This window comes from Lynx canadensis, chromosome B2, assembly GCF_007474595.2.
Source record: "Lynx canadensis isolate LIC74 chromosome B2, mLynCan4.pri.v2, whole genome shotgun sequence".
In the NCBI taxonomy this organism is placed as follows: Eukaryota; Metazoa; Chordata; class Mammalia; order Carnivora; family Felidae; genus Lynx; species Lynx canadensis.
Genome location: NC_044307.1, coordinates 100,362,687 through 100,389,136, shown reverse-complemented (window position 1 = coordinate 100,389,136; position 26,450 = coordinate 100,362,687). Strand labels below are relative to the sequence as shown.

General features: G+C 38.9%; 1 protein-coding gene across 3 annotated transcripts in view; it reads left to right on the top strand.

The window, feature by feature from the left end:
* The window catches only part of CDK19 (cyclin dependent kinase 19), a 149,234-nt gene that overhangs the window by 63,791 nt on the left and 58,993 nt on the right, over positions 1 to 26,450 (top strand). For all 3 annotated transcript variants that reach the window (XM_030316158.1, XM_030316161.1, XM_030316160.1), the window contains exon 3: positions 25,835 to 25,945. In XM_030316158.1, the coding sequence (XP_030172018.1) occupies positions 25,835 to 25,945 (111 nt within the window). The remainder of the gene's footprint in view (positions 1 to 25,834; positions 25,946 to 26,450) is intronic.

Sequence of the window (26,450 nt, the reverse complement as noted above, 5' to 3'; positions counted from 1 at the left end):
TTTATTTTTATTTTTATTTTTATTTTTTTAAGCGTTTATTAGAGACAGAGTGCAAGCAGGGGTGGGGCAGAGGAGAGAGGGAGACCCAGAATCCAAAGCAGGTTCAGGCTCTGAGCTGTCAGCACAGAGACCGACATGGGGCTCAAACTCACGAGCTGTGAAATCATGACCTGAGCAGAAGTCGGATGCCACCCAGGTGCCCCAGTTTTAAATGATAAAGAAATAACCTCTGTTAAAGCTGTAGTACAAGTATTTGTTGAGCCTAGTATAAAATTTAAGACTTGTATAATTCAAACACCCTTTGAAATCCAAGTCATGTTTTCATTTAGTAAGAATTTTTGTCGAGACAAGCCCTTTCTTAAAGAAGTAATTAGCCTTGGACATAGAAGGTACAATTAATAAATAAACAATTCCTTTGTTAACTCTTCTCTACAGAAAACAGCTGGCACTCAGCATTTATCCATTATTAACACATAAATATGTAGACACTAATTTTTTTTCTTTTTTTTTTTTTTTAATTTTTTTTTTTCAATGTTTATTTATTTTTGGGACAGAGAGAGACAGAGCATGAACGGGGGAGGAGCAGAGAGAGAGGGAGACACAGAATCGGAAACAGGCTCCAGGCTCTGAGCCATCAGCCCAGAGCCCGACGCGGGGCTCGAACTCACGGACCGCGAGATCGTGACCTGGCTGAAGTCGGACGCTTAACCGACTGCGCCACCCAGGCGCCCCTGTAGACACTAATTTTATGTATCACAATATATTCCTAAGAAATACATAGTAGGTATCATTACTTCTCTTTTCATTAGGTGTAATTAGTGTAGGATTTTAGCTTTAAAAGGTTTTAGCCTTTTCATGTACTTGAATTTCTTTTATCTATAAAATGCTTCTCATTACATTGTCTTTCTTGTCTTTGAGAAATTTATAGTTTATAATAGATATCATTAATATTCATAAATAATTTGTGAGTTCTTTTATTACAGACAGGATAAAATTAGATTGTTGTGGCTTGCCCCTTTGTTGTGTTGTGTTTGTTTGTTTTTTTTAGGTGCAGTGCTTGAATCTAATGAGGGAAATAAGGCCTATGTCAGGCACTGTGGATTGGATTCCTCTTGCATGTTTTAGGGATGTATTATATTTCCATTTAGACCTGCTCTGCCTTTTGACTGATGACCCAGGTTTCTGTTCAGAGTTGTTTCTACGTGGTTGGTTCCTGATCCCACACAAGTGAGCCACGTCTGGCAGTGATAGAACATGGTGCTTTCAGGGCATCTCCCAGACGAAATAAAGATGACTCCCAGATGAGTTCTTTAAGAACCAGAACAGGTCTTCTCTCACCAAGATAGTCTTGGCACGTCGACAAAGCATCAAGTGGCTTTTTGTTTTTGTTTGAGCTGGCTTTGAGACTAATTTTGTATGCTTAGGAATTAATGTTTTTTCTATTGTATTTGCTTTCTGTAGGCAAGAGCACCTTCTCAAATGGTGTCTTGTACTTTGCATGGTTATATGTGATCTACTAGCTATTCGTCATAATATTTTCAGTTCTGTACATATTTTGTTGTCTGACTTCGAGTGGGTTTGAGAATGAAATTAGAATTGATACTCTAATCTTTTTTTGTGATGATGAATTCCTAAAGTCAAAATCCTATTTGTTTGGAATAATAACACATGATGATATATAGATACATATATATATATATTTATATATATATATACACATATGTATGTGTGTATATACATACATACATACATATATATACACATATCATTAGCAAATAGATAATTGCCCATAGGAAGTTTTATCTTTAATGTTGGTTTTTGGTCAGATTCTACTCTTGTATGTATATTTTGATGGTATGTAAAAATTTAAAGAGTAATACAGCTTCTTAAAAAAGGCTTTCTAGCATGATTGTGAGTGAGAACTGTGAATTACAATTCTTGTTTTTTAGTCTTTCCTTTTTTATTCTGTAATTACATGTGGACTGGTATTTATTTTTTTACGTAGAAAATTAGAAAATACCTCTTTCCTTTCTACTTCAAAGAAATTGCATTGCCATGAATAAAGATCTCATGTAAAGTCTAGTTGCTGTTTACGTAATAAATTTGTGACAGTCTACTATTTCTTGCTGAATATAATCTGACGCTTTGCCGAGGCAGACCTTTCTAGGTTCGTTATTTCTCTCTCTCTCTCCTTCCTTCCTTCCTTCCTTCCTTCCTTCCTTCCTTCCTTCCTTCCTTCCTTCCCTCCTTTCCTTTCCTTTCCTTCCATGTTTATTTATTTTTGAGAGAGAGAGAGCGAGAGAGAGCATGAGCAGGGGAGGGGCGGAAAGAGAGGGAGAGAGAGAATCCCTCTGTGCTCACAGTGCAGAGCCCCATGCAGGGCTCAATCTCAGGACCATGAGATCATGACCTGAACCCAAATCAAGAGACCGATGCTCAACTGATTCAGCCACCTAGGCACCCCATAGGTACTTATTTCTTAAGTGGATTCTAATTTCTTTTTTAATGTTTATTCATTTTTGAGAGAGACAGAGCGTGAGTGGGGGAGGGGCAGAGAGAGAGGGAGACATAGAATCCAAAGCAGGCTCCAGGCTCTGAGCTGTCAGTACAAAGCCCATGTGGGGCTTGAACCCATGAACTGTGAGATCATGGCCTGAGCTAAAGTCAGACACTTAACTGATTGAGCCACCCAGGCACTCCTCTTGAGCAGATTCTAAATGGTAAGGTAGAGAGAGATTGTTGAGATATCAAGTTGTTATTTAAAACTGTTGTAATTATCTATGAACTTTAAAAGCTTTAACTTCTGAGTCTGTGGTGGTGATTATTTATTATTTTCACCCTCTTACCAATTTCCTTTGGAAACAACCCAAATGGTAGAATGCAGAAAAATTTGTATCACCTTTGGAAAATTAACAAAGAGTCTCATTCCCAGTATCCTCCTGTTGAAGACCTTTGGTAGGAAACAGTAAAGGTAAGAGCAGGGTGAGGGTACACATCAGCCTGCAATTTGCCAGCCGGCACATTCAGTGGAAATTTGCTAAGGGGGTTGGTCAGAAAGACTGTTTCTCCTTTTAAGCCTAGTAACATGTCCAGGCTGGGACCTAGGGCTGGAGACAAAAACGGGAACAGTGAAATCAGTAGGTAAAATCTGTATCCTACCCTGGGCGGGGCTGCAGGAGGGAGCTGACTCTTCAGTGTATATCCTGTGTGCTGTAGTTGTAGGGTCAGAGCAGAAGTCACCGTGGAGTATGGTCCTCAGTAGTTAAGTGACTATAGAGGAGTTTTCTACTGCTACCAGCTTCAGGCTGAACGGGGAGACTGTGCCCTATTCAGATCCACATGATCTAGTATGATCTAGGCCAGTGCTATCCAATAGAACTCTGCAATTAGGGAAATGTCTGTGCTGTCCAGTATGGAAGCCACAGTCACAGAACTTCTGAGCACTTGAAATGGAGCTAAGAACTGAATAGCTACCAAAAGCCTTTAAAAAGGGCTTTCCTTGGGGTGTCTGGGTGGCTCAGTCAGTTAAGTGTCCATCTTCAGCTCATCATGAGTTCGACCCCCGTGTCGGGCTCTGGGCTGACAGCTCAGAGCCTGGAGCCTGCTTCAGATTCTGTGTTCCCTTTCTCTTTGCCCTTCCTCTGGTCACACTCTGTCTCTCTCTCTCTCTCTGTCTCTCTCTCTCAAAAATAAACAAACATTAAGAAACATTAAAAAAAAAAAGGGGCTTTCCTCTTTTAGTTATTTTTATCTTAAGAAGTTGATCAGACAAAAGCTATTTATCACAGCATTGTTTATAATATCAAACAGCATATAGAATATTGGAGTAACATAAACGTACTGTTTAAAGCAGTCTATTTCATACTCAGACATTGGATAGTATGCAGCCATTAAAACTGCTGATGTAGGTAGACATTTATGTAGCAAAGTGTTTCCCATATGGTAAGTGAAAAGAGGATGGTTACAAAACCATGTGGTTAGCGTGTTGCCATAGTTTTGTGTAAATATTTGAAAGGTGTGTGTGTGTGTGTGTGTGTGTGTGTGTGCATACACACGTACATAGATAAATGGATCTGGAATTTAGGCATTAAAAGATTTATCTTAATCCTCATCCTGCCATTTATTAGCTGTGTGACATTGTGTGAGTTACTTAACCTCTCAGCCTCTTCAGGTTTTCCACTGTAAAAGAGGGATTAAAAATAGCCCCATCTCATTGGGTTATTTTAAAGATTAAATGAAATAATGTGGCTGAATTGCTTAGCTGGGTGACTGTATTATCTGTGATAAGATCATATCAAGCAGCAGCTTTTTCATGGTCATGGTGATTGTTACTGTCATCATATGTAGATGTGCATAGGAGAAAATTTACGAGTCCATAAAAAAATACTAAGAAGTTGTCTTTGGTAGGATTGCAGGTGGTCTGCATTTTCTACTTCGTTTCCTGATTCTGGCATTGCATTTGAACCTATAATACGTCCATAGTTTTAAAATGTTTAAAACTTTCTGTGTGCCTAAGTAATTAACATAAGATGATACCAGCTACACAAAAAATGACTCATGGTAAGTGGATGACTTCTAACACAGATTTCATCACTGTTTTTAGAGGTGCACAACTATTTTTGTGGTTATAGAAAATCTGTAAAATTTAGGCCAATGGAAATATAGTAATGTAATTGAAACACAGTCCTTAATGTAGAACTCTAGTTTTAATCACATTTATATCTGGGAAGACTAAGACAAGTTATGTTTTAACTTGTGTCCTTCATAATCTGGGCAAAAGGGTACATTCATTCTGTTTGGAAATGGTTTTGTTTGTGATTGCTTATTTCTGGGGTTCAAATTCGGTAGCTCTAATGGTGTTGTAGATTGTTGGCAAAGCTATAGATGTCTAGTTAGGGTATTGCTTTGGTGGATAGCCTCGAATTTTGGATTTTCGAAATTTTTTTGGCAGCAATCTTTTTATATTTCACTTTGCTTCGAACTTACATGATGTGTCAGGTTCTATTTTAGGCTCTGGGGAATGAGATGAGTGAGAAAGGGGGTTCCAGCCCTCAGGTGGCAGTCTGGCCAGGTAGGCAGTTAAACAACTAGAACAGTAAGATGTTATAAGTGGTGTGGGCGTAGGTGGTGTGGAAGTAGGTGGGCACAGGGTACCAATGAAGAAGTGGTCAGTTCTATTTTGAGGGAGGGTGGGTGGTGGGCAGAGAAAGGTGAAAGGGGACTATCGGGAAAAGACTTTCCCAAGGACAGGATGTGGAGCTGAATCTTAAAGGTGAGTGTCTGAGTATTTGCAGGTTGGGGTCAAGGCCTTTGTGGAAGTGAAGCAGCTGTGGTTTGAGGCAGCAGGCCCCAGAAGGTGCACTGGACAGCCTGAAAGTGGTTTGGTATGGCTTGAGGTGGAATACAACCAAGAGGCCAGCCAATGGGAAAGCTGGAGAATCAGGGCTAGAAACTTCAGTGTTGATGCTTTCCAAAATATTTTTAGGATAAGAGAAACTGCTGACCATTTTTGTTTGTTTGATCAGACTTTTTAAAAAGTGCTCACATTTAGGGGCACCTGAATGGCTCAGTCGATTGAGCATCCGACTTCGGCTCAGGTCATGATCTCACGGTCTGTGGGTTCCAGCCCTACACTGGGCTCACTGCCGTCAGCACAGAGCCTGCTTCAGATCCTCTGTCCCCCTCTCGCTCTGCCCCTCCCCTGCTTGCACACACTCTCTCTCTCTCAAAAATAAATAAGCCTTAAAAAAAAAGTGCTCACATTTAATAGATTCTACAGATTTAGATTTGAGGTGTTCTGAACCATGGAAGTTTATATGAGATTATGGTCTGGTCTGGTCTGGTCTGGTCTTTTCTTTCATAATGTGGATCTTACCATATCACTGTATTGACAACTGAAACTGTGTTGGTCTGTTTCCTTATTTAAGAATAGCCTTCCTGAAGGATCTTTCTGATCCTTCTTCCTTCTCTATCCCTAGTTCTGCCCCTCTTACCACCCCACCTTTACCAAGCTCTGACTCCCACAAGGTCTTGTTGCCCCTACGATAGGGACACCTTTAAAGTATTTGTGAGGGAGAAGTAAAGGAAGGGAAGAAGCTGGGGAAAAGATGTGGTGTAGTAGCTGGTTTTGCCACGTTCACCTGCTCCTAAGGAGGCTATTCTGTTCTGTGTCATAATCCTATGGTGCTTTTTTTTTTTTTTTCCTACTCATTAAAACAAAATTTCAGATCTTCAACCGATTAGATATTCATTTGGGCTAAATTTAGCAAATAATTCTGGGAAAGGTCATATATGAAGTCCGGGCAGATGTCTACTTTTTCCTTCTTTCCCATGGATTCTTTTCTCTCCATCCTTAAAAAATGTTGAAGACTCTTCTACCATACAAAGCAAAACAGCATAAAACCATCTCCTCGAGCCCTTAGTGCCCTCATTCATAGCCCGGTGTTTTCTCCTCACCATTCACTGTCAAGGGCAGCCCAGCTGTCGTTGCAATCTGACTTTGTTTCCACTTTCAGTTTAGTTTAAAAAAAAAAAAAATACTTTTCTGATGCCCACCCCCGACCGTCATTGTTCTCCACGCAGTAAACAACAATGAACAAGACAGGTGTGAGACCTTTCCTTGTGGAATTTAAAGTTTCAGTGGAGAAAACTGTGCTTTCTAAGCTTCCTAAATACCTCCCTTAGAGGGTGACAAATCTAACAGACACTTCCCTCAACACTCGAAATCATTATCTGTTCCCCTTTCCGAGAGGAAGGAAACCCTCTACTTTTCATACCAGTATCCACTCCTGGGAGAAGAAAGTTTTCTTCTGAGTACACACTTTCTGAGTCTGTGTGTGATCCCCTTTTTCTTAAATGTTTCTTTTACAGACTCTTAAGGTTTTTATTTCCTAGAAGTGCTCTCTGCTAATTGCCCTTCTCATCTTTTCATGCAAAATGCTTCTGGGGCAACTCTGTGCTGATGACTCCATGGTTTTTTTGTTTTTTGGTTTTTGTGTTTTTTTTTTTTTTGGTCTTCAGTTGCTCACACTCTCCTGAGTTCCACATCCACATATCGAAGACTGCTATCAGTGTTCCCCACAAACATCTCAAACTCAATAATGTTTGATACTAAAATGAACATTTCTCCCCACGTCAAAGCTATACTCTTTTCCTTGTTTCTCATTTGCACCACTGTCTATTCAGTGGCTTGTGCCATCCTGGATCATTTGCCTTTAGCCTATCATATTAATTCTGTCCTGCCCTTTTTTTTATTCACCTTCTTCCAATCCTTATTGCCATTGTCTGTGTCCAGTAATATCTTCCCTCCCCTGACTCTCTTTTTTATTTAAAAAAATTTTTTTTAATGTTTTTGTTTATTTTTGAGACAGAGAGACAGAGCATGAGCAGAGGAGGGGCAGAGAGAGAGGGAGACACAGAATCCGAAGCAGGAGTCTCTGAGCTGTCAGCACAGAGCCCGACGGGGGGCTTGAACTCACAAACCGTGAGATCGCGACCTGAGCCGAAGTCGGATGCTTAACCGACTGAGCCACCCAGGCGCTCCCCTTGACTCTCTTTTTTAGACTTATGGGACTCACTGCTTCCAAAATTAGTTTTGGCTTATGGTCCCACACTTCTGGGACATATGTGGATTACCGGAATCTATTTAGTCATGGAACCCATGCCCTGAACAACTTTTGGCTTCTAGGTTATATGAGAACTTAAAAATATAACTAAAAGTATTTATTGATATTTACTCATTCATCATATGGAACAACAATATAGTTTACCAAATAGTTAATGTAAGTATATAACTATATGTAACAATATTAGGATATGTATAAAAAAAGATAAATAATACAGGAAACTGTATGTTAAATTCCAAAAGAGTGGTATGTACAATTGCCAGAGGGATTTGGAAGAGTGAGAGATCATTAACAGTAAAGCCCTTAATGAATGGAAAGGAACAAAGGAAGCAAAAAGCTAAGCAAGGATTAGTGGAGGATGGGGCATGGCTGAAAGGGAGAAAAAGATGCAAGTAGTAAAGACACCTGAAATTAGTTTGTGAAATTACAAAAAAATAAGTTTTCTATGGGTGCAGTGACTGCGTAATATACATGGTTTGGTTGCCATGTTAGTGAAAACAAGGTCTTTTGGTTTCATTCTCCTGTAGTTCTTTAGTTGTACCTAATTTAGTGACTGAACTATGTTCCTAATCCTGGCTAATAATTTTTTAGTTATCTACCCTGATCAAACAGGTGATTGGGCAATAGACTGTGTTTGTAATCAGAACAAACACATCCTTTGACACGAAAAAGAACTTTAAAATGCATGACCTCACAAATAATCTGTTGTATATGTATTTGAGCCATGTGGTCTTTTGTCAATATTCTGAAATTCTCAGATAGCCTAGCATTTTTAAGAGGTCTGCTATTTTGGTGATTTCTTTATAGACAAACAATCTTAACCAAACTTCTTTAATTTCATTTTTTAAAAAATGCTTATTTATTTATTTTGAGAGAGAGAGAGAGAGAGCATGAGCAGGAGAGGGACAGAGAGAGAGGGAAAGAGAGAATCCTGAGCAGGCTCCACACTGTCAGCACAGAGCCCAACACGGAGCTCAGTCCCACGAACCATGAGATCATGACCTGAGCCGAAATGAAAAGTTGATGCTCAACCGACTGAGCCACCCAGGTGACCCAAACTTCTTTAATTTCAACCTTATCAATTTCAGAGATTATTAATATTTATAACTTATAATGTGGGGCTATTCCTAATATATGTATGTAGATTCATTTTTTTTTAATTTACTCATTTTTTAAAAATTAGCCCATCTTCATGTATATTGTATAGATGTCTTGTTATTAGTAAGACATCTATACAATATACATGAAGACGGGCTTAAAAACATCTTTTAAGATTTTTCAGAAATTATATTTTTTCTTATCACTTCAACTAATAGTATTTTTTTCAAGTTGGTCATACTAAGAATTGACATACAAAAACTCAGTTTAGTATAAAATGATTCTTGGTTTTGAGATGGCAATTATGAGGTCATTAAGATTTTTCCTGATTCAAAATACAGTTCACATACTATCCTAGAGCAGTGGTTTTCAAGCTTTTTTCAACTGTGATCCACTCTTGGTCTGGCTCTCTCTTGCTTGTAACCTATGAGGTGCACTGGTGTTTTCAGTGATTTTCTAGTCTGGTAGTCTGGTTGCAGTGACTTCCCTTGGTGGGTGGGAAATGCTGGTTGCAGCTCACTAAACTGATTCCATAATCTATTAATGGTTATAAGCTGCAGGAGAAAAACAGTATCTTAGAGTAGGTGTTTACAAAAATTAATTTAAAAAATGCAGAGCCGTACAAGGTAGCAAATTCAAATTATGCATAATTTGTTCCTTCAGGTAACAACTGTTGATATTTCAGAAATGATGAAGACATACATGTGCAAGAATTCAAAATACATAGAAAGATTTAAAACAAAAAAACTTTAAACCTCTGTCTTCCTTGGCCTAGTCCTTCTGCACAGAAGTAGCTACTATAAATGACTACTTATGGCCTTATCAATGTTTTTTTATGCATATTCCAGCATATGTATATCTTGTAAAAGTACTAAGAGATATTATATATTCTGTTCCATCTTTATTACTTAATATTATGTCTTGATAATCTTTCCACACCAGCAATACAGATTTGTCTTATTTCTTACTGCATTCTTTTTCCCCCCTTCTACTACCTTTATTTATTTATTTATTTATTTAATTTTTTAAAATTTATATCCAAATTAGTTAGCATATAGTGCAATAATGATTTCAGGAGTAGATTCCTTAGTGCCCCTTACCCATTTAGCCCATCCCCCTCCCACAACCCCTCCAGTAACCCTCAGTTTGTTCTCCATATTTATGAGTCTCTTATGTTTTGTCCTCCTCCCTGTTTTATATTATTTTTGTTTCCCTTCCCTTATGTTCATCTGTTTTATATCTTAAAGTCCTCATATGAGTGAAGTCATATGACTTTTGTCTTTCTCTGACTGACTAATTTCACCTTAGCATAATACCCTCCAGTTCCATCCACGTAGTTGCAAATGGCAAGATTTCATTCTTTTTGATTGCCGAGTAATACTCTGTTGTATATATATACCACATCTTCTTTATCCATTCATCCATCGATGGACATTTGGGCTCTTTCCATACTTCGGCTGTTGTCGATAGTGCTGCTGTAAACATTGCTTCAATTTGCATTCTTCAATTAAGCAAGATAATTATGTTTTCATATAATTTTTGACTATTTTAGATTGTATTTCTTCTTGTGAAATGTCCATATTCTCTGCCCATTGTTTTATTGAAGTATTTTTTCTTTTTTTTTTTTTTAATTTTTTTTTCAACGTTTTATTTATTTTTGGGACAGAGAGAGACAGAGCATGAATGGGGGAGGGGCAGAGAGAGAGGGAGACACAGAATCGGAAACAGGCTCCAGGCTCTGAGCCATCAGCCCAGAGCCTGACGCGGGGCTCGAACTCACGGACCGCGAGATCGTGACCTGGCTGAAGTCGGACACCTAACCGACTGCGCCACCCAGGCGCCCCTGAAGTATTTTTTTCTTAATGATTTTTGTAAGCTTTACAAATCAAGCAAATTAGCCTTTTAATGTTGGTGTCTTACAATTTGGTGATGTTTTCCAAGTTTGTTGTAAGCCTTTTGATTTTGTTTAGGGTGTATTTTCTGTACAAGATAGTTTTGTAGTCAAATTTATTGACCTTTTCCCTGTGAATTTTATTTAAAAGGAGATTTCCCTATAGCAGATGTTTGTTTTAAGTGTGACCAGAGCTTATGTTGGAGAATAACATTTCAAAGAGGAGAGTCTAGTGAGATGTGAATTTCATATGTATTTTTTCAAGCAGTCTTGAATCAAGACATTTCAAAATTCCAATATTATTCAAAGAAAGCTTACTTTAAAATTAATGCTGTCCTTTTTGCATATGTGCTCTGCTAAATACAATATTATTATTATTTTTAAAGTTTATTTATTGGGGTCCCTGGGTGGCTCAGTCAGTTACGCGTCCCACTTTGGCTCAGGTCATGATCTCATGGTTCGTGGGTTTGAGGCGTGCATCGGGCTCTGTGCTGACAGCTCAGAGCCTGGAGCCTGCTTCAGATTCTGTGTCTCCCTCTCTCTTTCCCCCTCCCCCACTCATGCTCGCTCTCTCTCTCTCTCAGAAATAAATAAACATTAAAAAATAGTTTATTTATTTCGTGAAAGAGCAAAAGAAAGTGGGGTAAGGGCAGAGAAAAAGAGGAGAGAGGGAATCTCATCAGGCTCTGTGCCACAAAACTAAGGGTTTTGATTAGTTATTAATAGGTAAAATACCAATGCCAGTAATTCAATGTATTTCACATCACTAAGCACTGCAGAGCCTGACGCAGGGCTCCAACTTGTGAACTGCCAGATCATGACTGAGCCAAAGTCAGATGTTTAACCGATTGAGCCACCCAGGTGCCCCTAAACACAACATTATCGAAAGTTATAGTATTTGGATTATTTTTCATTATTATAATATCATAATTACTAGTTTTTCCCCCCTCATTGTTTTAACATATTTTCATAAAAGCCACATTAGTCACAATGAAGCTCTTTTAAATGTTAAAGTTAATACTCAGTGGAAATACTTAGGATTTATTAATTCTAGTAGATGTTTAATATAAAGGAGTCATTTATTTCACTGTGGAAACTCACCCCCCTCTGTGTTTGCTTATAATACATACAAAGGTTTTTTAACAGAGTAGGAAGGAAGTTGATTTTCTGTTTAATGGAAACAATACAGTAGACATTTCCTGGATTTGGTCAGATCGTTTAGTAGCTTTACTTATTACTGCTGTTTAAATTCCTGTGAGGTCTTCAGGAGCTATAAATGATTAATTTATTTGAGCCTTGACTTCATTGTGTTTATCTTCTCTAGAAGCATAGTGATGTGAAATACGTTGAGTTACTGGTATTGGTATTTTAGCTATTAATAATTAATCAAAACCCTTAGCTATAAATTGTAAATGTTAGCGCAATTTCTTATAGTTTTATGGGAGGGGTGTCTGACCATTGATAATACCAATAATTCTGAAAAGTAAAACATCCAACATGTATTAAACAAGTTCCTTCAGAGAGCAGACCCCTCTCTCTCTGAAGATCCTTAGCCAGAGGCAGGGGGTGGGAAGGGAGGGTGGAGGTTGGCACTGGGTAGGAGATGACTTTCAGGGCTATTTGGTTGCCTGCTTTTACTAAAGAAAATACAAACTGTATATTTTATTTTATTTATTTTTTAAAGTTTATTTATTTATTTATTTTAAGGTGGGGGGCAGAGAGAGAAAGAGAGAGAATCCCAGGCAAGCTCCATGCTCTTAGTGCAGAGGCTGACATGGGGCTTGATCTCATGAACTGCATGATCATGACCCAAGCTGAAACCAAGAGTCAGATGCTTAACTGACTAAGGCACCCAGGGATCCCTAAACCATATATTTTAGAAGTATAAGTATGGGTTAGGTGTGAACCCAGATAGCATCAGAGTGCACTGAGATAAAAATGAAGTTTATTATGGCCATTTAGGATAGAATTACTACTTTATTTGCTTAATTAATCAAAGGCTAGTTTCAATTTCCAGACTTCCTAAATTCCTTATTAGAAATTTTCTTAGTTTTAAAAATAATATTTTTTTCAATGTGGAATACCTGTCATTTACCCAATGTATTTGAAACCCAATTCAAACATGTTCTGTTGCTTTCATTTTTGCATTCAACAAAACTTGATGGGATTCTCTCTACTTTGTGCCAGGTTCAGTGCTAGGTGGTTTTATAAATATTCATCTGGGGGAAAAAAAAGCAACATCTCTGTTACATAGTAATAGAAGTCTGCCACAGCAAATTTAGAATAGAATAGGGATTTCATTTGATATTTGCTCCTAAAAGATGAATAGTGAAGGAGTCCTTAGAACTGGTGTCTCCATGGCATAATGAGAATACTTGTTAGTGCTCTGCCTTGCTGTTTGAGGCTCTGTACTTCTCAGTTCTCTTTCCAACAAGCATACTTCATTAGGAGCACCTTCTGGGACTTTCCAGAGCAGGTTAGGTTTGCTGTATATGCATATTCTGCCCATTCATGATGATGGCATAGGGAATATCCTTAAGGTGAAGGCTACAACATATGGCAATTATGATACTCTCTTTATCAGGGAAAAGCTCACTAGTCCTTAATTTGGGTCCTATCCTATCCACCTGCCTCATTTACAATGCAGTTTTATCTTGAGTCTCAGCTCCCCACCCCCAGTACCCTCACCCCCACCAAAGAGATTATTTCTGGAAAAATAGATTTAGCCTTTGGGGTGGATGGTTTTTAAAAAAAATTTTTTAACGTTTATTTATATTTGAGACAGAGAGAGAGAGACAGAGTGCGAATGGGGGGAGGGGCAGAGAGAGAGGGAGACACAGAATTTGAGGCAGGCTCCAGGCTCTTGAGCTGTCAGCACAGAGCCTGACGCAGGGCTTGAACTCATGAACAAGGAGATCATGGCCTGAGCTGAAGTTGGATGCTTAACCGACTGAGCCACCCTGGTGTCCCTGGGGTGGATAGTTTTGAATGTCCTACTTAGGAGTTTTCACTTTGAAGCCATTTAAGATTTTGGAATGGGAGAGTTAACATCATCAGACTTTTTGTTTTAGGAAGATATTCTGATGTCAATACATAGGATGTATTAGAAGAAGAGGTAGGAGATAAGTCATCCCTCATTAATTCAGCCAACATTTGTTGAACACCTACCATGTGTCTGGCTTGTACAAGACAATGAAAATGTAGAGATGGAAGGCATAGTCATTGCACTCCAGAACCTTACAATCTATTAAGAGAGATAGATAATTAAACTACATCATAATTTTATTTAATTAGTGGTATGTTAACAGAAATATACAGTACGGATGGAAACAGAAGAGACACCCACTTCTGACTAGGAGTTTCAGAGAAGGCTTCTTAAGCAGGGATAAATTACTCCTTTGAAAAAGCAAGTAGGCATTAATCAGACAAAGAGGATGGGGAAGATCTTTCTGGGCAGAGACAGAAGCACATGTGTAAATATTAGTTAAAGGTTTCTTTTAATTATTAAGGTGCGAATTCATGAGTGATATTTAAGGGGCAGAGTGTGTAGCACTTGTCCAGCGGCTGAGCCCTGACTGATTGTAAGTTATGAGCCTGCCTTGGTGATTAGGAAATATTAGTGTAATTGCAAGGATAGTGGACACACTAAGAGGTCGAGGTGGGCAAGCTATGTTCAGTCTTGGATCTGTGGATTTGAAGGTACAATGGGATTTTCATGTGGATGTATATATGCATAGTTGGAATTTGATGTCAGAGTTTAGGAGTGAGATTAGAGCTAGAGATTGAGATTCAGGATTCTCTATAAAAGTAGTAGCTAAACCTCAGACACGTGTAAGATGTCAAGAGAGACTGCGGAATAGAAAAGGAAAAGAGAACTAGAGATAGAATTATGGGGAATAAAACAATACTTTTTTTTAAAAAAAGCAAGGGTCTAAATAAGGAGTTTTGATTTTATTTTTTTATTTTGAGAGAGAAAGAGCACATGGAAGGGGCAGAGAGAGGGAGAGAGAGAATCACAAGCAGGCTTCCCACCATCAGCACGGAGCCTGGCGCGGGGCTTGAAACCCACAAACCGTGAGATCATGACCTGAGCCAAAGTTGGACTCCTGAGCAAGACTGAGCCACCCAGGTGCCTCCTAAATAAGGAGTTTTAAATTAGTTTTCTTCCTTCCTCATTTTATTTCTAGGAGATAAAAAGGATGGATGAGAAGGAAATAAACATTTGTTAGGAGTTTTAACTACTGAAACCCCAAGGCACTAAAACAATGTCCAGAGTGAAAGACAAATTTAGTTTCAATAATTGTGAATGTAGGGAAGATTTTCAGCCAAGAGCATTGAAACATGAAAAGATTTTCTGATTACCCCCTCAAAGAATCAGAAAGCCCTTGAGAATTCTAGTTCTTTAGGTTTTACTTTGTAAACTCTTCATTTTGATTTCCATCTGTTTCATTTTTCATATTTAAACCTTATATATTCAGAGTGCCAGTGATTTATAAGAAATATGTGGTTTTCTCCTATGGACTATGTTACATGAAAGATTAAACACACATACTTTATTTACTTATTTAAATTTTTTTTAAGTTTATTTATTTTGAGAGAGAGAGCACAAGCAGGGGAGGGGCAGAGAGAGGGAGGAAGAAAAAGGATCATAAGAAGGCTCCGCTCAGTCAGCGCAGAGCCTAACAAGGGGCTCAAACCCATGAACTGTGAGATCATAACCTGAGCCAAAATCAAGAGTTGGGCGCTGAACCGACTGAGCCACCCAGGCACCCCCAAACACTCATACTTTAATTTTTTTTTTCAACGTTTATTTATTTTTGGGACAGAGAGAGACAGAGCATGAACAGGGGAGGGGCAGAAAGAGAGGGAGACACAGAATCTGAAATAGGCTCCAGGCTCTGAGCCATCAGCCCAGAGCCTGACGCAGGGCTCGAACTCACGGACCGCGAGATCGTGACCTGGCTGAAGTCGGACGCTTAACCGACTGCACCACCCAGGCACCCCTACTCATACTTTAAAAAGAACATATATGTTATCATAATTGAGGAGATATTTATTTATTTATTTATTACAGACCTCACTTGGTTTCAAAAATTGCTCCGTCGTTAAGTACCATGTTGTGCTTGAGGTCAGAGAGAAAAGGAAACCAGATTGTTGCAGAATGGAAAGGAAAGTAACTTTCCCATAGCCATAGTATTATAATAGATTCTACCCAGGGAGAGTTTCAGAAATTTGGTAAGGAAATGCTATAGCATTCCCCATCCCATTACATCTCCCTCTAACAGGTGTCTCTGTCTGGAGTGGTCAGTTCCTTCCACTTATATGTAATGACAATAACAGTTACTGTTCATCAAGAACTTCTAGTATTCCAGGCTTTCTGCATATATTATGTCATGTAGTCCTCATCGCATTCTTGTTAATAAGAGTTAATTAATAAGAGTAATAACTATAATTTATCAAGTTCTTAATATGTCCTATGCATTATGTTACATAATGTGCTCGTATTTCATTTAATTCTTACAGAAACTGTGTTTATGTTTCACTGTAGATATTTATCATTCCATGAGGCCCAGAAGGATTTCTAAATCAACTTGCTCTGTGTCATATAGTTAATCAGTCAGGACTCAAATTCAGATCTCAGAATTCTAAAACCTGTACCTTTTTGCCTTGTGCCTGCTGCCTCACTGTCACTTCCTCTTTGTGGAAGTGGATCATTGACCTTCCTGAAGCTTATGACTGGTACCTAAGTAGTGTCCCTAAGGTAAAATAAAGCAAGAAAATGTAGGGCCACCTTTAACTAGAGCTGGGTTACTGTTTTATAGACCCCTTTTCAGAGTATGAGTGCCACCTGCTGGAAGGTTATAATGTATCTCTGTGTTTGCAAAGACCAGCTTCCAGAAGGGCTGCTGTCACAGATGTGCAAGTGTCAGATTTCAAAATGCTAATTCTTAGATTTCAGTTTAGGAATATTGGGGCATTTTGGAGTTAGGTGAATCCCGTTTGCCATAAAATAAACAGTTTCATATGTGTGTGTGTGTGTGTGTGTGTGTGTGTGAGAGAGAGAGAGAGAGAGAGAGAGAGAGAGACTTAAAAAAAATGGTATACTCAGTGCTTCCTAAAGGAAAGCCATGTTCACTATGGGGAAAGATTGATAGTCAAATGAATCCTGCAGTTACTTTCAACAGATCAAATAAGAATAGAAAATTGAATTTACTTTGAGATAAGTGAGTTATTGAAGTATAAGAGGACCCTTTCCATTCAGATACCCTAAAAGAGGAATCTGGAACCGTGGGGGCATCAGAGACTTGGAGAACAGAAAGAGGGGATAAGAGGGGAAGAAAGATGTGTGGATAAAAATAAAAACTGGGTTCTGTAATTGTTAGTCTAGCCCAAGCCTCCTTGTAGTGAGTCAGGATCCTAAGTAGTACCTTAGAGATAAAAGTTTAGTATTATAACTTTGAATTATTATATGTTTAGAACAGTGAAAACTGGATACTCTTTATAATCACTTATATGCCCTTGAAGGAAGATCAGATAAAATCTTGGCATGTTTACTGCACATTCTTCATTAGCTCCTTTGAGATCATTTTAGTTTTCTGCATATCTGTCACAGGAGATGTTATCAATTAGTGTGGGATTGTAACAGGAAAATCGTATTATACTTAACTGTTGTTTAGTTATGATTAAAGCATATCTGTAGTTCCATAATGTCATGTTGAACAAATATTTGTGTGACAAGAGGTTCAAGTCCATTGGTAAAATCTGATATTTCCAAGAATTAAGGTAGTAAAAGCACGACCATCTCCTTTCTTTGTGTCCGTTTTCAGATCAACCACATAAGAAGCTGTGATAGTTTGATAGTCATCTTATCTTAGCAGGTAGATTTCTGGAGAGAAGGAACTGCCTTTTGCGGGTGTGTGTGTGTGTGTGTGTGTGCATGTGTGTGAGTTTTTAAATCCCAAGAGTAATGTTCATTATAGAAAACCTGTAAAATAGAAAAATAGAAAGAACTAAAAGTCACACATAATCCCACCATCCAGACATAACTATATTAATGTTTTGATCTATTTCCTATTTTATAAACATTTAATATTTTGCAGCCTTTTTAAAAAATATTTAAAAAAATTTTTTTAACATTTATTTATTTTTGAAAGACAGAGCACGAGCGGGGGAGGGGTGGAGCGAGAGAAGGAGACACAGAATCTGAAGCAGGCTGCAGGCTCTGAGCAAGCTGTCAGCACAGAGCCTGATGCGGGGCTCGAATCCACAAACTATGAGATCATGACCTGAGTTGAAGTCGGATGCTCAACCGACTGAGCCACCCAGGCGCTCCTATTTTGCAGCCCTTTTATGTTACATCATGATATTATTGTATAAGTGTTTTCTCATGTATTTAAAAACTCGAGGCATGTGCCTATGAGTCAACAATATGTGGATATCCACATAGTTTACTTATCAGTCTTCTTATTATTGGACATTTATATTTACTGTTTTTGTTCATTGGTTTCTTCAGTAAATAGTGGTTGAGAAATTTCCTTCTTTTCATTTGTTTGCTTCCGTAAATAAGGGTAGAGAATACACTCTTGAGTGGCAATTATTTCGGGTCCAGCGTTTGGTTAGTAAAGTCACCTTGAGGGTAACCAGTGATTGGATAAATCTTTCCTTTAGTTCCTCGCATGTGTCCCCCTATGTCCCTTGTTCCTGTGTACATTTTCTTGAGAATTTTGTAGTGCTTCCCTTTCAGGAAACACCCTCATCATATCCTTTGGCCTTTCAGGTTCTATGCAGGTTAAATATTTCACCCTGAGCTATTAAGAGCCTTGTTTCTGCTCTTTACAGTAAGGCCCCACACTTGTACTTCTGGTAGTGTGGGCGCTGGTGGAGATAACCATTCCTTTTTAAGCCTAAAATAAATGTAGCTTGAGGAAAGTGAGTATCCTTAGAAAAACTATTTGTAGACACAGTCTGTTCAGTTTATTAAAAACAGAATCATTCAAAACACCTTTTGAAACGATAGCAAAGTCTTACAATACTCCAAGCTCTTTACTGGTTTATTTTGTAAAAACTAGGTAAGTTCAGCAGATTTAATTCTTCCGACATTTGACATTTCTTGAGTGCTTACTGTGTGCCAGGCACCATTTTAAGCACTGGGGGTATAAAACCAACAAAAACTTTGCCTTCAGGGAGCTTATATGTTAATGGAGAGAGACAGATGATAAACAAGATAAAATAAATAAACAATAGCTAGGTCCACATTTTCTTTTTTTTTTTTTAACTTTTTTTTTTTTATTTATTTTTGAGACAGGGGGAGACAGAGCATGAACAGGGGAGGGTCAGAGAGAGGGAGACACTGAATCTGAAACAGGCTCCAGGCTCTGAGCTGTCAGCACAGAGCCCGACGCGGGGCTTGAACTCATGGACCGAGAGATCATGACCTGAGCCGAAGTCAAGTCGGCCGCTTAACCGACTGAGCCACCCAGGCGCCCCTCACAATTTCTTAAATAAAGCCCCAGGAACAGATGTATTTTAGATTCAAAAATTTTAAAAAGATTTTTGAAAGATAATATGGTATATATATTATGTTATCTAACCCCCAGGGAAGCAGTAATCAAACCTATTAATATTCTTTAGTATAGAAGTATGAACATTCACACTTGGATGAATAAAGACTGTAACAGCTTCACGTGAATGCAAGTGAGATATTTCTGCAAAATGAGTATTAAAGGATACTTTTCAAAAAAAATGGTTAAATTATGATGTGATACAGATATAAGATGAACACATCTTCAAGGTTTTATTTAACTTGTTAAATGAAGGAACCAAGTAGATGGTATAGCCCATTCAAAGGAGAGTCCCTAGGGCGCCTGGGTGGCTCAGTCGGTTAAGTGTCTGACTTCAGCTCAGGTCATGATCTTGCAGTCCGTGAGTTCGAGTCCCGTGTCCAGCTCTGTGTTGACAACTCAGAGCCTGGAGCCTGCTTCAGATTCTGTGTCTCCCTCTCTCTCTCTCTCTCTCTGCCCCTCCCCGGCTCATGCTCTGTCTGTCTGTCTCTCTCTCAAAAATAAATAAACGTTAAAATATATATATTAAAAGGAGACTCCCTAGAGCAGACATATTTATAGATCAGGAAGGTTAAAATGATGTGCAAGTGAGGCAAAACTGGCCTCTTCCATAATGAGAGAGGGAAGTCAATGAACCTCTACTGGACAGGACAATTTGCATGTGTATAGACAAGAATTATTCTGCATTATTACCAGTTAGCTATAACGTACAGAGTTGTAAAACAGCTTCCATAGAATCAGAATCTGATAACCTGAAAGGATGTGCCCTTGACAGTGGATTTATTTTACCATTGAAGTTAAATTTGTTTTTCCTACATGAGTTCCTAGAAAGTTTTTGTTTCTCGTCCTTCCTTCCTTTTTTATTTTTATTTATTTATTTTTTACATTTATTCATTTTTGAGAGACAGAGAGAGACAGAGCAGAAGCAGGGGAGGGGCAGAGAGAGAGGGAGACACAGAATCTGAAGCAGGCTCCTGAGCTGTCAGCACAGAGCCCAACGCGGGGCTTGAACTCACAAACCGCGAGATCATGACCTGAGCCAAAGTCAGACACTTAACCGACTGAACCACCCAGGCGCCCCCCTTCCTTCCTTTTTTAATGTTTATTTATTTATTTTGAGAGAGAGAGAGTGAGCAGGGGAGGGGCAGAGAGAGACGGAGAGAGAATCCCAACCAGGCTCTGCACTTTGAGCACAGAGCCTGATGCAGGGCTCAATCTCACAAACTGTGGCATCATGACCTCAGCCGAAATCAAGTGTCAGATCCTTAACCGACTGAGCCACCCAGGTGCCCCAAGCTTTAGGTTTTCCAAGCTCTTTAGAATTATAGATAAGGGATATAGAGCTGTAATATGTTTGGTAGTGATAGTACTTTGTAGAAAAAAAAAATAAAGGTGGCGAGGGAGGTTATAATTTCAAATAGAAGGCCTGGGAAAGACTCACTGGGGAGGTATATTGCAAATAGAGCTAAAGTCTGAAGTTGTTTACCTGAGTAACTGGAATGATGAAGTTGCTATCAACTGAGCCTGGGGAAGAGCAGTTGAGGTAGAGGGCAGGGTACGTAGAAATCATTACCCTAGTTTTGGCTCGTAGACATTCAAGTAGAGATGTTGATACACATTGCTGGAGTTCAGGGAAGAGGTGTGAGCTAGAGATAAACATCTGGGAGTTCAGGCACATAGGTGACATTTGAAGCCCTCAAACTAGAGGAGATCACTAAAAACAGGGCTCCTTCTATGTTTCAGACTGTGTTTAGTCCCTGGAAATATAGGTATAATTTAAAAATTGTCCTCAAGGGGCGCCTGGGTGGCGCAGTCGGTTAAGCGTCCGACTTCAGCCAGGTCACGATCTCGCGGTCCGTGAGTTCGAGCCCCGCGTCGGGCTCTGGGCTGATGGCTCAGAGCCTGGAGCCTGTTTCCGATTCTGTGTTTCCCTCTCTCTCTGCCCCTCCCCCGTTTATGCTCTGTCTCTCTCTGTCCCAAAAATAAATAAACGTTGAAAAAAAAAATTAAAAAAAAAAAATTGTCCTCAAGGTTTAAGGAGGGAGGCAGTTGTAAACCGTTAAAGCAATATAAAAATATATGAATATAAATATACATAAAGTGCAGATGATCCCGTGAGGCCAAACCTGACAGTCATCTTAAACTCACCCTCAAACTTGCTTGTTCAGTGGTCTGACCATGAGACACACACAGAAGAAAGCCAGACTGTGGTACCTTTAGTGTCAGCTGGCTTCTCCATTAACCCCCTGTGCCCAGCAAGTTTCCAGTGATATTAAAGAACCTTACTGGTGACACTTCTGCATGGATTGCAAGGTTCCTCAGTATTTGGCCTTTGCCTTATCTCTTGTTTTACTTCCTTAGACCTGTCCCTGGGGTTGGAGATGATCAGTATTGTATCTTTGAAACACCACTTTGGCTGTCGATTGAAGGACGAATTTGAAGAAAGAACAGAATAGGCATAAGTAACATTAGCTTGCTATTTCTTTGCGTCATCTGCTTTCACATTGATGTTAGTGACTTATAGAGACCTGTAGGGTAGGAAAGACTCAGCAGATCTGCAGAAATACAAAGTATATACTGCTGTGCTAGAAAATGCAAATTTGGGGATTAGGAAAAAATTTCTACTAAATGCGTGCAGTTGAAAACTCTACACTTTTCTCTCCTGTAGGTCATATTAAAAGGAAACCTGTATGGTGGTTTCTCAAAAAATTAAACATAGAATTATCATAGGATCCACCAGTTTTACTCCTGGATATATAAAAGAAAATACTCTAAGAGATATTTGTACATCAGTGTTCAAGGCAGCATTATTCATTCCTAATAGCCAAAAGGTGGAATCAACCCAGATATCCATGGAATGATGGAAGGGATGAATAGATAAATAAATGTGGTATGTACATACAATGGAATATTATTTAGCCTTTGAAAGGAAAGAAATTCTGACATATGCTATAACATGGATGAGCCCTGGAGACATGTTAAAGAAGCCAGACACAGAAAGACAAATGTTATATGATTCCACTTACATGAGGTACCTAGAATAGTCAAATCATAGAGGTAGAAAGTAGAGTTTCTCAGGGGCCATATTGTTTAATGGTACTGAGTTTCAGTTTGAGATGCTAAAAAAGTTTTGAAGAAAGGATAGTGGCGATTGTTGCACAACAGTGTGAATATACTTAATGCCATTGAACTGTACAGTGAAAAATGGTTAAAATGATAAATTTTGTGTTATGTATATTTTACCACAATAAAAAAAAAGAACCTAGAAAGCGAAAGACCTAGAAATACATTGCTGCTGTAAGAAAGATAAAGAAAGATTTCTACATACTAACATTGATGGATTGAGGGATCAATTGAGGGATTTCTGATATTGAGGGATTTCTAAGATAGATTGTGCTAAGAAAAAGTTAAGTGCTATCTTTTGAGTAAATAAGGACAGATTAAAAATATATATTCCATTTGCTTTATTTCCATAAAGAAACACTGGAAGGATTAATTAATAAAAGTTGTTAATTCCAGCAGGCAACAGGGACTAGGGTCACTAGGGGCAGGAGTGGTAATGAGGTATCTTTTAAGTACTTTTGATTTTTGGATTGTATTACCTATTCAAAATAATGTTGAAATATGGGAGTTAAAGTGGCTTCATTGTAGAGGGATCACCAATTTGTAGTCACAGAAAACATAATTTTTTAGAGATATTGATTAAATATTGCTACATGTGATATCCCCTCCCCCATACAAGTCAGAGCCTAGTTTAGATGCAGAAGTGAGTCTCACTTTCCCTTCCACTGCAGGCAACAAAGACAACGTATTTTGGGTAGAGACATAATAAAGCCAAACTTTCTAAGTTCATCACTATTGAGAGAAAGAGAGGGTAACAAGGCATTGTACCTGCAGTGAGGCTTCTTACCAGTGTCCAAGCGCTTGAAGGTTGACCATGGCAAGTGGGGTCATTAAATGTATTAACCCACTGAGTCTGGGAGCCTAAAATATTCAAAAGCAGGAAACTGGATATAGCTCTGCATCCCTCCAAAATGCCACTTTCTCTGATTCAGTCATTAATTAGGAGCCTGTTTTGTCTAATATTTGCATCTGAAGCAAGAAGCAGGGTTGTTTAACATTTCTTAGGCAGAGGGAACAGATAGCAGCTGATAGCTGAGCACCCATTTAATCGCCCTCCTCTCTCCCTCCCCACCAAGGGAGTAGGACTATTATATCTTCCCCGGATATTTCCTTCCAGCTCCTCCTTCTACCTAGATCCGATAGGAAATACGGATAGAATCCTGAGGCAGACTGTGAAAAGTAGACGGCTGTCTAGGCAGCTCAGCCCATCCTAACTCTTTTTCGGGGCATGTGGTTTGAGGGAGAACCCAGGGAGTCATATCTGGGAACCACGCCCAAATTAGAGCTGGTAGAGCACCTTCCAGGAAGGTGGTCAAAGTGCAGGTGAAGAGAAAGAGCTGAAGTACAGAGCCAAAATAAGAGAATTGAAGAACTGGGAAACCTGACGTCAAAAGTAGTGAAGAATTAGGCAGCTGGGAAGTAATTTATAAAAGTTCCAGAGATGGAGTTCACACGATTTTTACAGAATTCCAGCACAGGCATGCAAGGTATACTTTACTCATTTAAAGTTATTAGAATGGGTAGGCAATTCATTTTTCTCTGGTCTCGTTGATCTGTTTATATGTCTGTCTTGCCCAGTACACTGTAGGAATTGAAGACAAGGACTTCAGCCATAATGGAAAAAGCATGGACTTTGGACTTAGGCAGATCTATTTAAATCCGAACCTCTTCTCTTTCTAGGTGTTTGATATTAGTCAAGTTATTTTTATTACACTGGACTTCAGGTTCCATGTACATCATAGGATAGTTGTAAGAATTAAATGAGAGAAAAACGTGTGTGTGTGTGTGTGTGTGTGTGTGTGTGTGTGTGTGTGTAATCATCTTACAAAGTATTCAGTAGAAATGTTGCTCCCTCTCCCTTTTTGTATCTGCCACAGAGTTTTATATTTAAAAGACATTCAGGGGCACCTCGGTGGCTCAGTCAGTTGAGTGTCCAACTCTTGATTTCTGCTTGGGTCAGGATCCCAGTGTTGTGGGATCGAGCCCTGTGTCAGGCTCAGCACTGAGTATGGAGCCTGCTTAGAATTTTCTCTCTCCCTCTGCCCCTGCCCCCGCTCACATGCACACACTCTCTCTCTTTCTCTCAAATAAAATACAAAATAAATAAAAGACTGGGGCGCCTGGGTGGCTCAGTCCGTTAAGCGTCCGATTTTGGCTCAGGTCATGATCTCACTGTTCGTGAGGTCGAGCCCCACGTCGGGTTCTGAGCTGACAGCTTGGAGCCCGGCGCCTACTTTGGATTCTGTGTCTCCCTTTCTCTCTGCCCCTCCCCCATTCATGCTCTGTCTCTCTCTGTCTCTCAAAACTGAATAAAAGTTAAAAAAATTAAAAAAATAAATAAAAGACATTCAAAATATCAAATTGAATATGTTTGTGTTAAATCTGAACCCTGGTTAAGGACAGCCTGTGGCAAGCATGTTTATAGGCTTTCATCTTGGACAGATAAAGTTATTGTTGCTAAATATTTTATCAGGCAACTGCCTGTTAAGTGCCAGGTGCTAAGTTTTCACTTGCTGATCCGGTCTATCTTTTTATGATTTCCTTGTTTATCACGGTGCAGCTTCTACTCTGTGCGGGCTTATCCTTTCTCTATTTATAGGACCTCTTCTCCACACCAGTTGTTTTTTTTTAATCGGTGGGTATGAGAGATTATCTTATACTCACTGCTTTCGTAAAAAAAACCTCAACCACATGCTCTAGTGTAGGGATTGTCAAATATCTTTCCTTCTTTTGTCAAATATTTATTGAGCACATACTGTGTGAGAGTAGATATAGATATTATTAATATGTGGTTCCTGTCCCCCAACAGTAAAAAAGATAGGCACATTCCAAAATATATTTAATCATTTAGTGATAAGATATTACTTTTGTTTACCATTTTACATATTACTACTTAAAATGATCCCATTTTATTTTATTTATTTTAAAATGTTTATTTACTTATTTTGACAGATCATAAACATGAGCAGGGGAGGGGCAGAGAGAAAGGGAGAGAGAGAATCCCAAGTAGGTTCCACGCTGCAGGGCTTGATCTCACAACCTTGAGATCATGACTTGAGCTGAAATCAAGAGTCAGGTGCTCAAACTGAACCACCCAGGCGACCCAAAGTGATCCCACTTAGAAACATACACATACACATAGAAAAAGAATCGAAGGATATGCACCAAGGTGTTGACAGAACTTATCTCTGAGTAGGGGTATTTTTTTTTTTTTAATGTTTATCTATTTGTTTTGAGAGAGAGAGCACACACAAGTAGGAAGGGGCAGAGAGAGGAGAGAGAATCTCACGCAGGCTCTACACTGTCAGCACAAAGCCCGATGTGGGGCTTGAACCCAGGAACCGTGAGATCATGACCTGAGCCAAAATCAAGAGTCGGACAACCAGCTGAGCTTCCCAGTCGCCCCAGTAGGGTTTTTTTTTTTCCTTTTATTTTGCTTAAATTTTCAAAGATTTCACTTTCAACTTATAGAAAGTTCATCATTCCCCCCTCCTTGCTAGCAGGAGAGTGACCCCTCTTCTTTCTCTTGCATTCAGCTTTTGCGAGAATTGAAGCACCCTAATGTGATCGCATTGCAGAAGGTGTTCCTTTCTCACAGTGACAGGAAGGTGTGGCTGCTCTTTGATTATGCAGAACATGATTTGTGGGTAAGTTTAAATTCACTTTATTTTTAGGACTCTTTTCATCTGGGTATGGAGAAACAAATGTATGCACTGCATATTACTAATGCACGTAAAACAAAACTTGCTCTGTTGACCAGAGTTCAAAATAAATATAATAAATGCAAATGCAATATAAAAAAAATTAAAAAAAAATAAATGCAAATGCAGATTTAAAAGAATTTGAGCAATGAACATTATCATGTTATTATACTGAGAAGATAGTATTTGTAATATTCAGAAATTTTACTTCAGAAAGTGTTAATGTGTATGAAACTGTGATTTTATGCAAGTAATTAATGGCAGTTTACTGATATGTGTAGTGAAAATGGCTTTCTTTTGTGGTACACACTGTAGTTCAAGTTTCACCAGTTATATACTTGTGAATAATTTCCCTAAGTTAAGGTCAATCTCTTGCAACATTTTGGCATTTAAAACCGACTCCACAAAATAGAGGTACATACATGGTTTTAGAAACATTAGCCCCAAATTC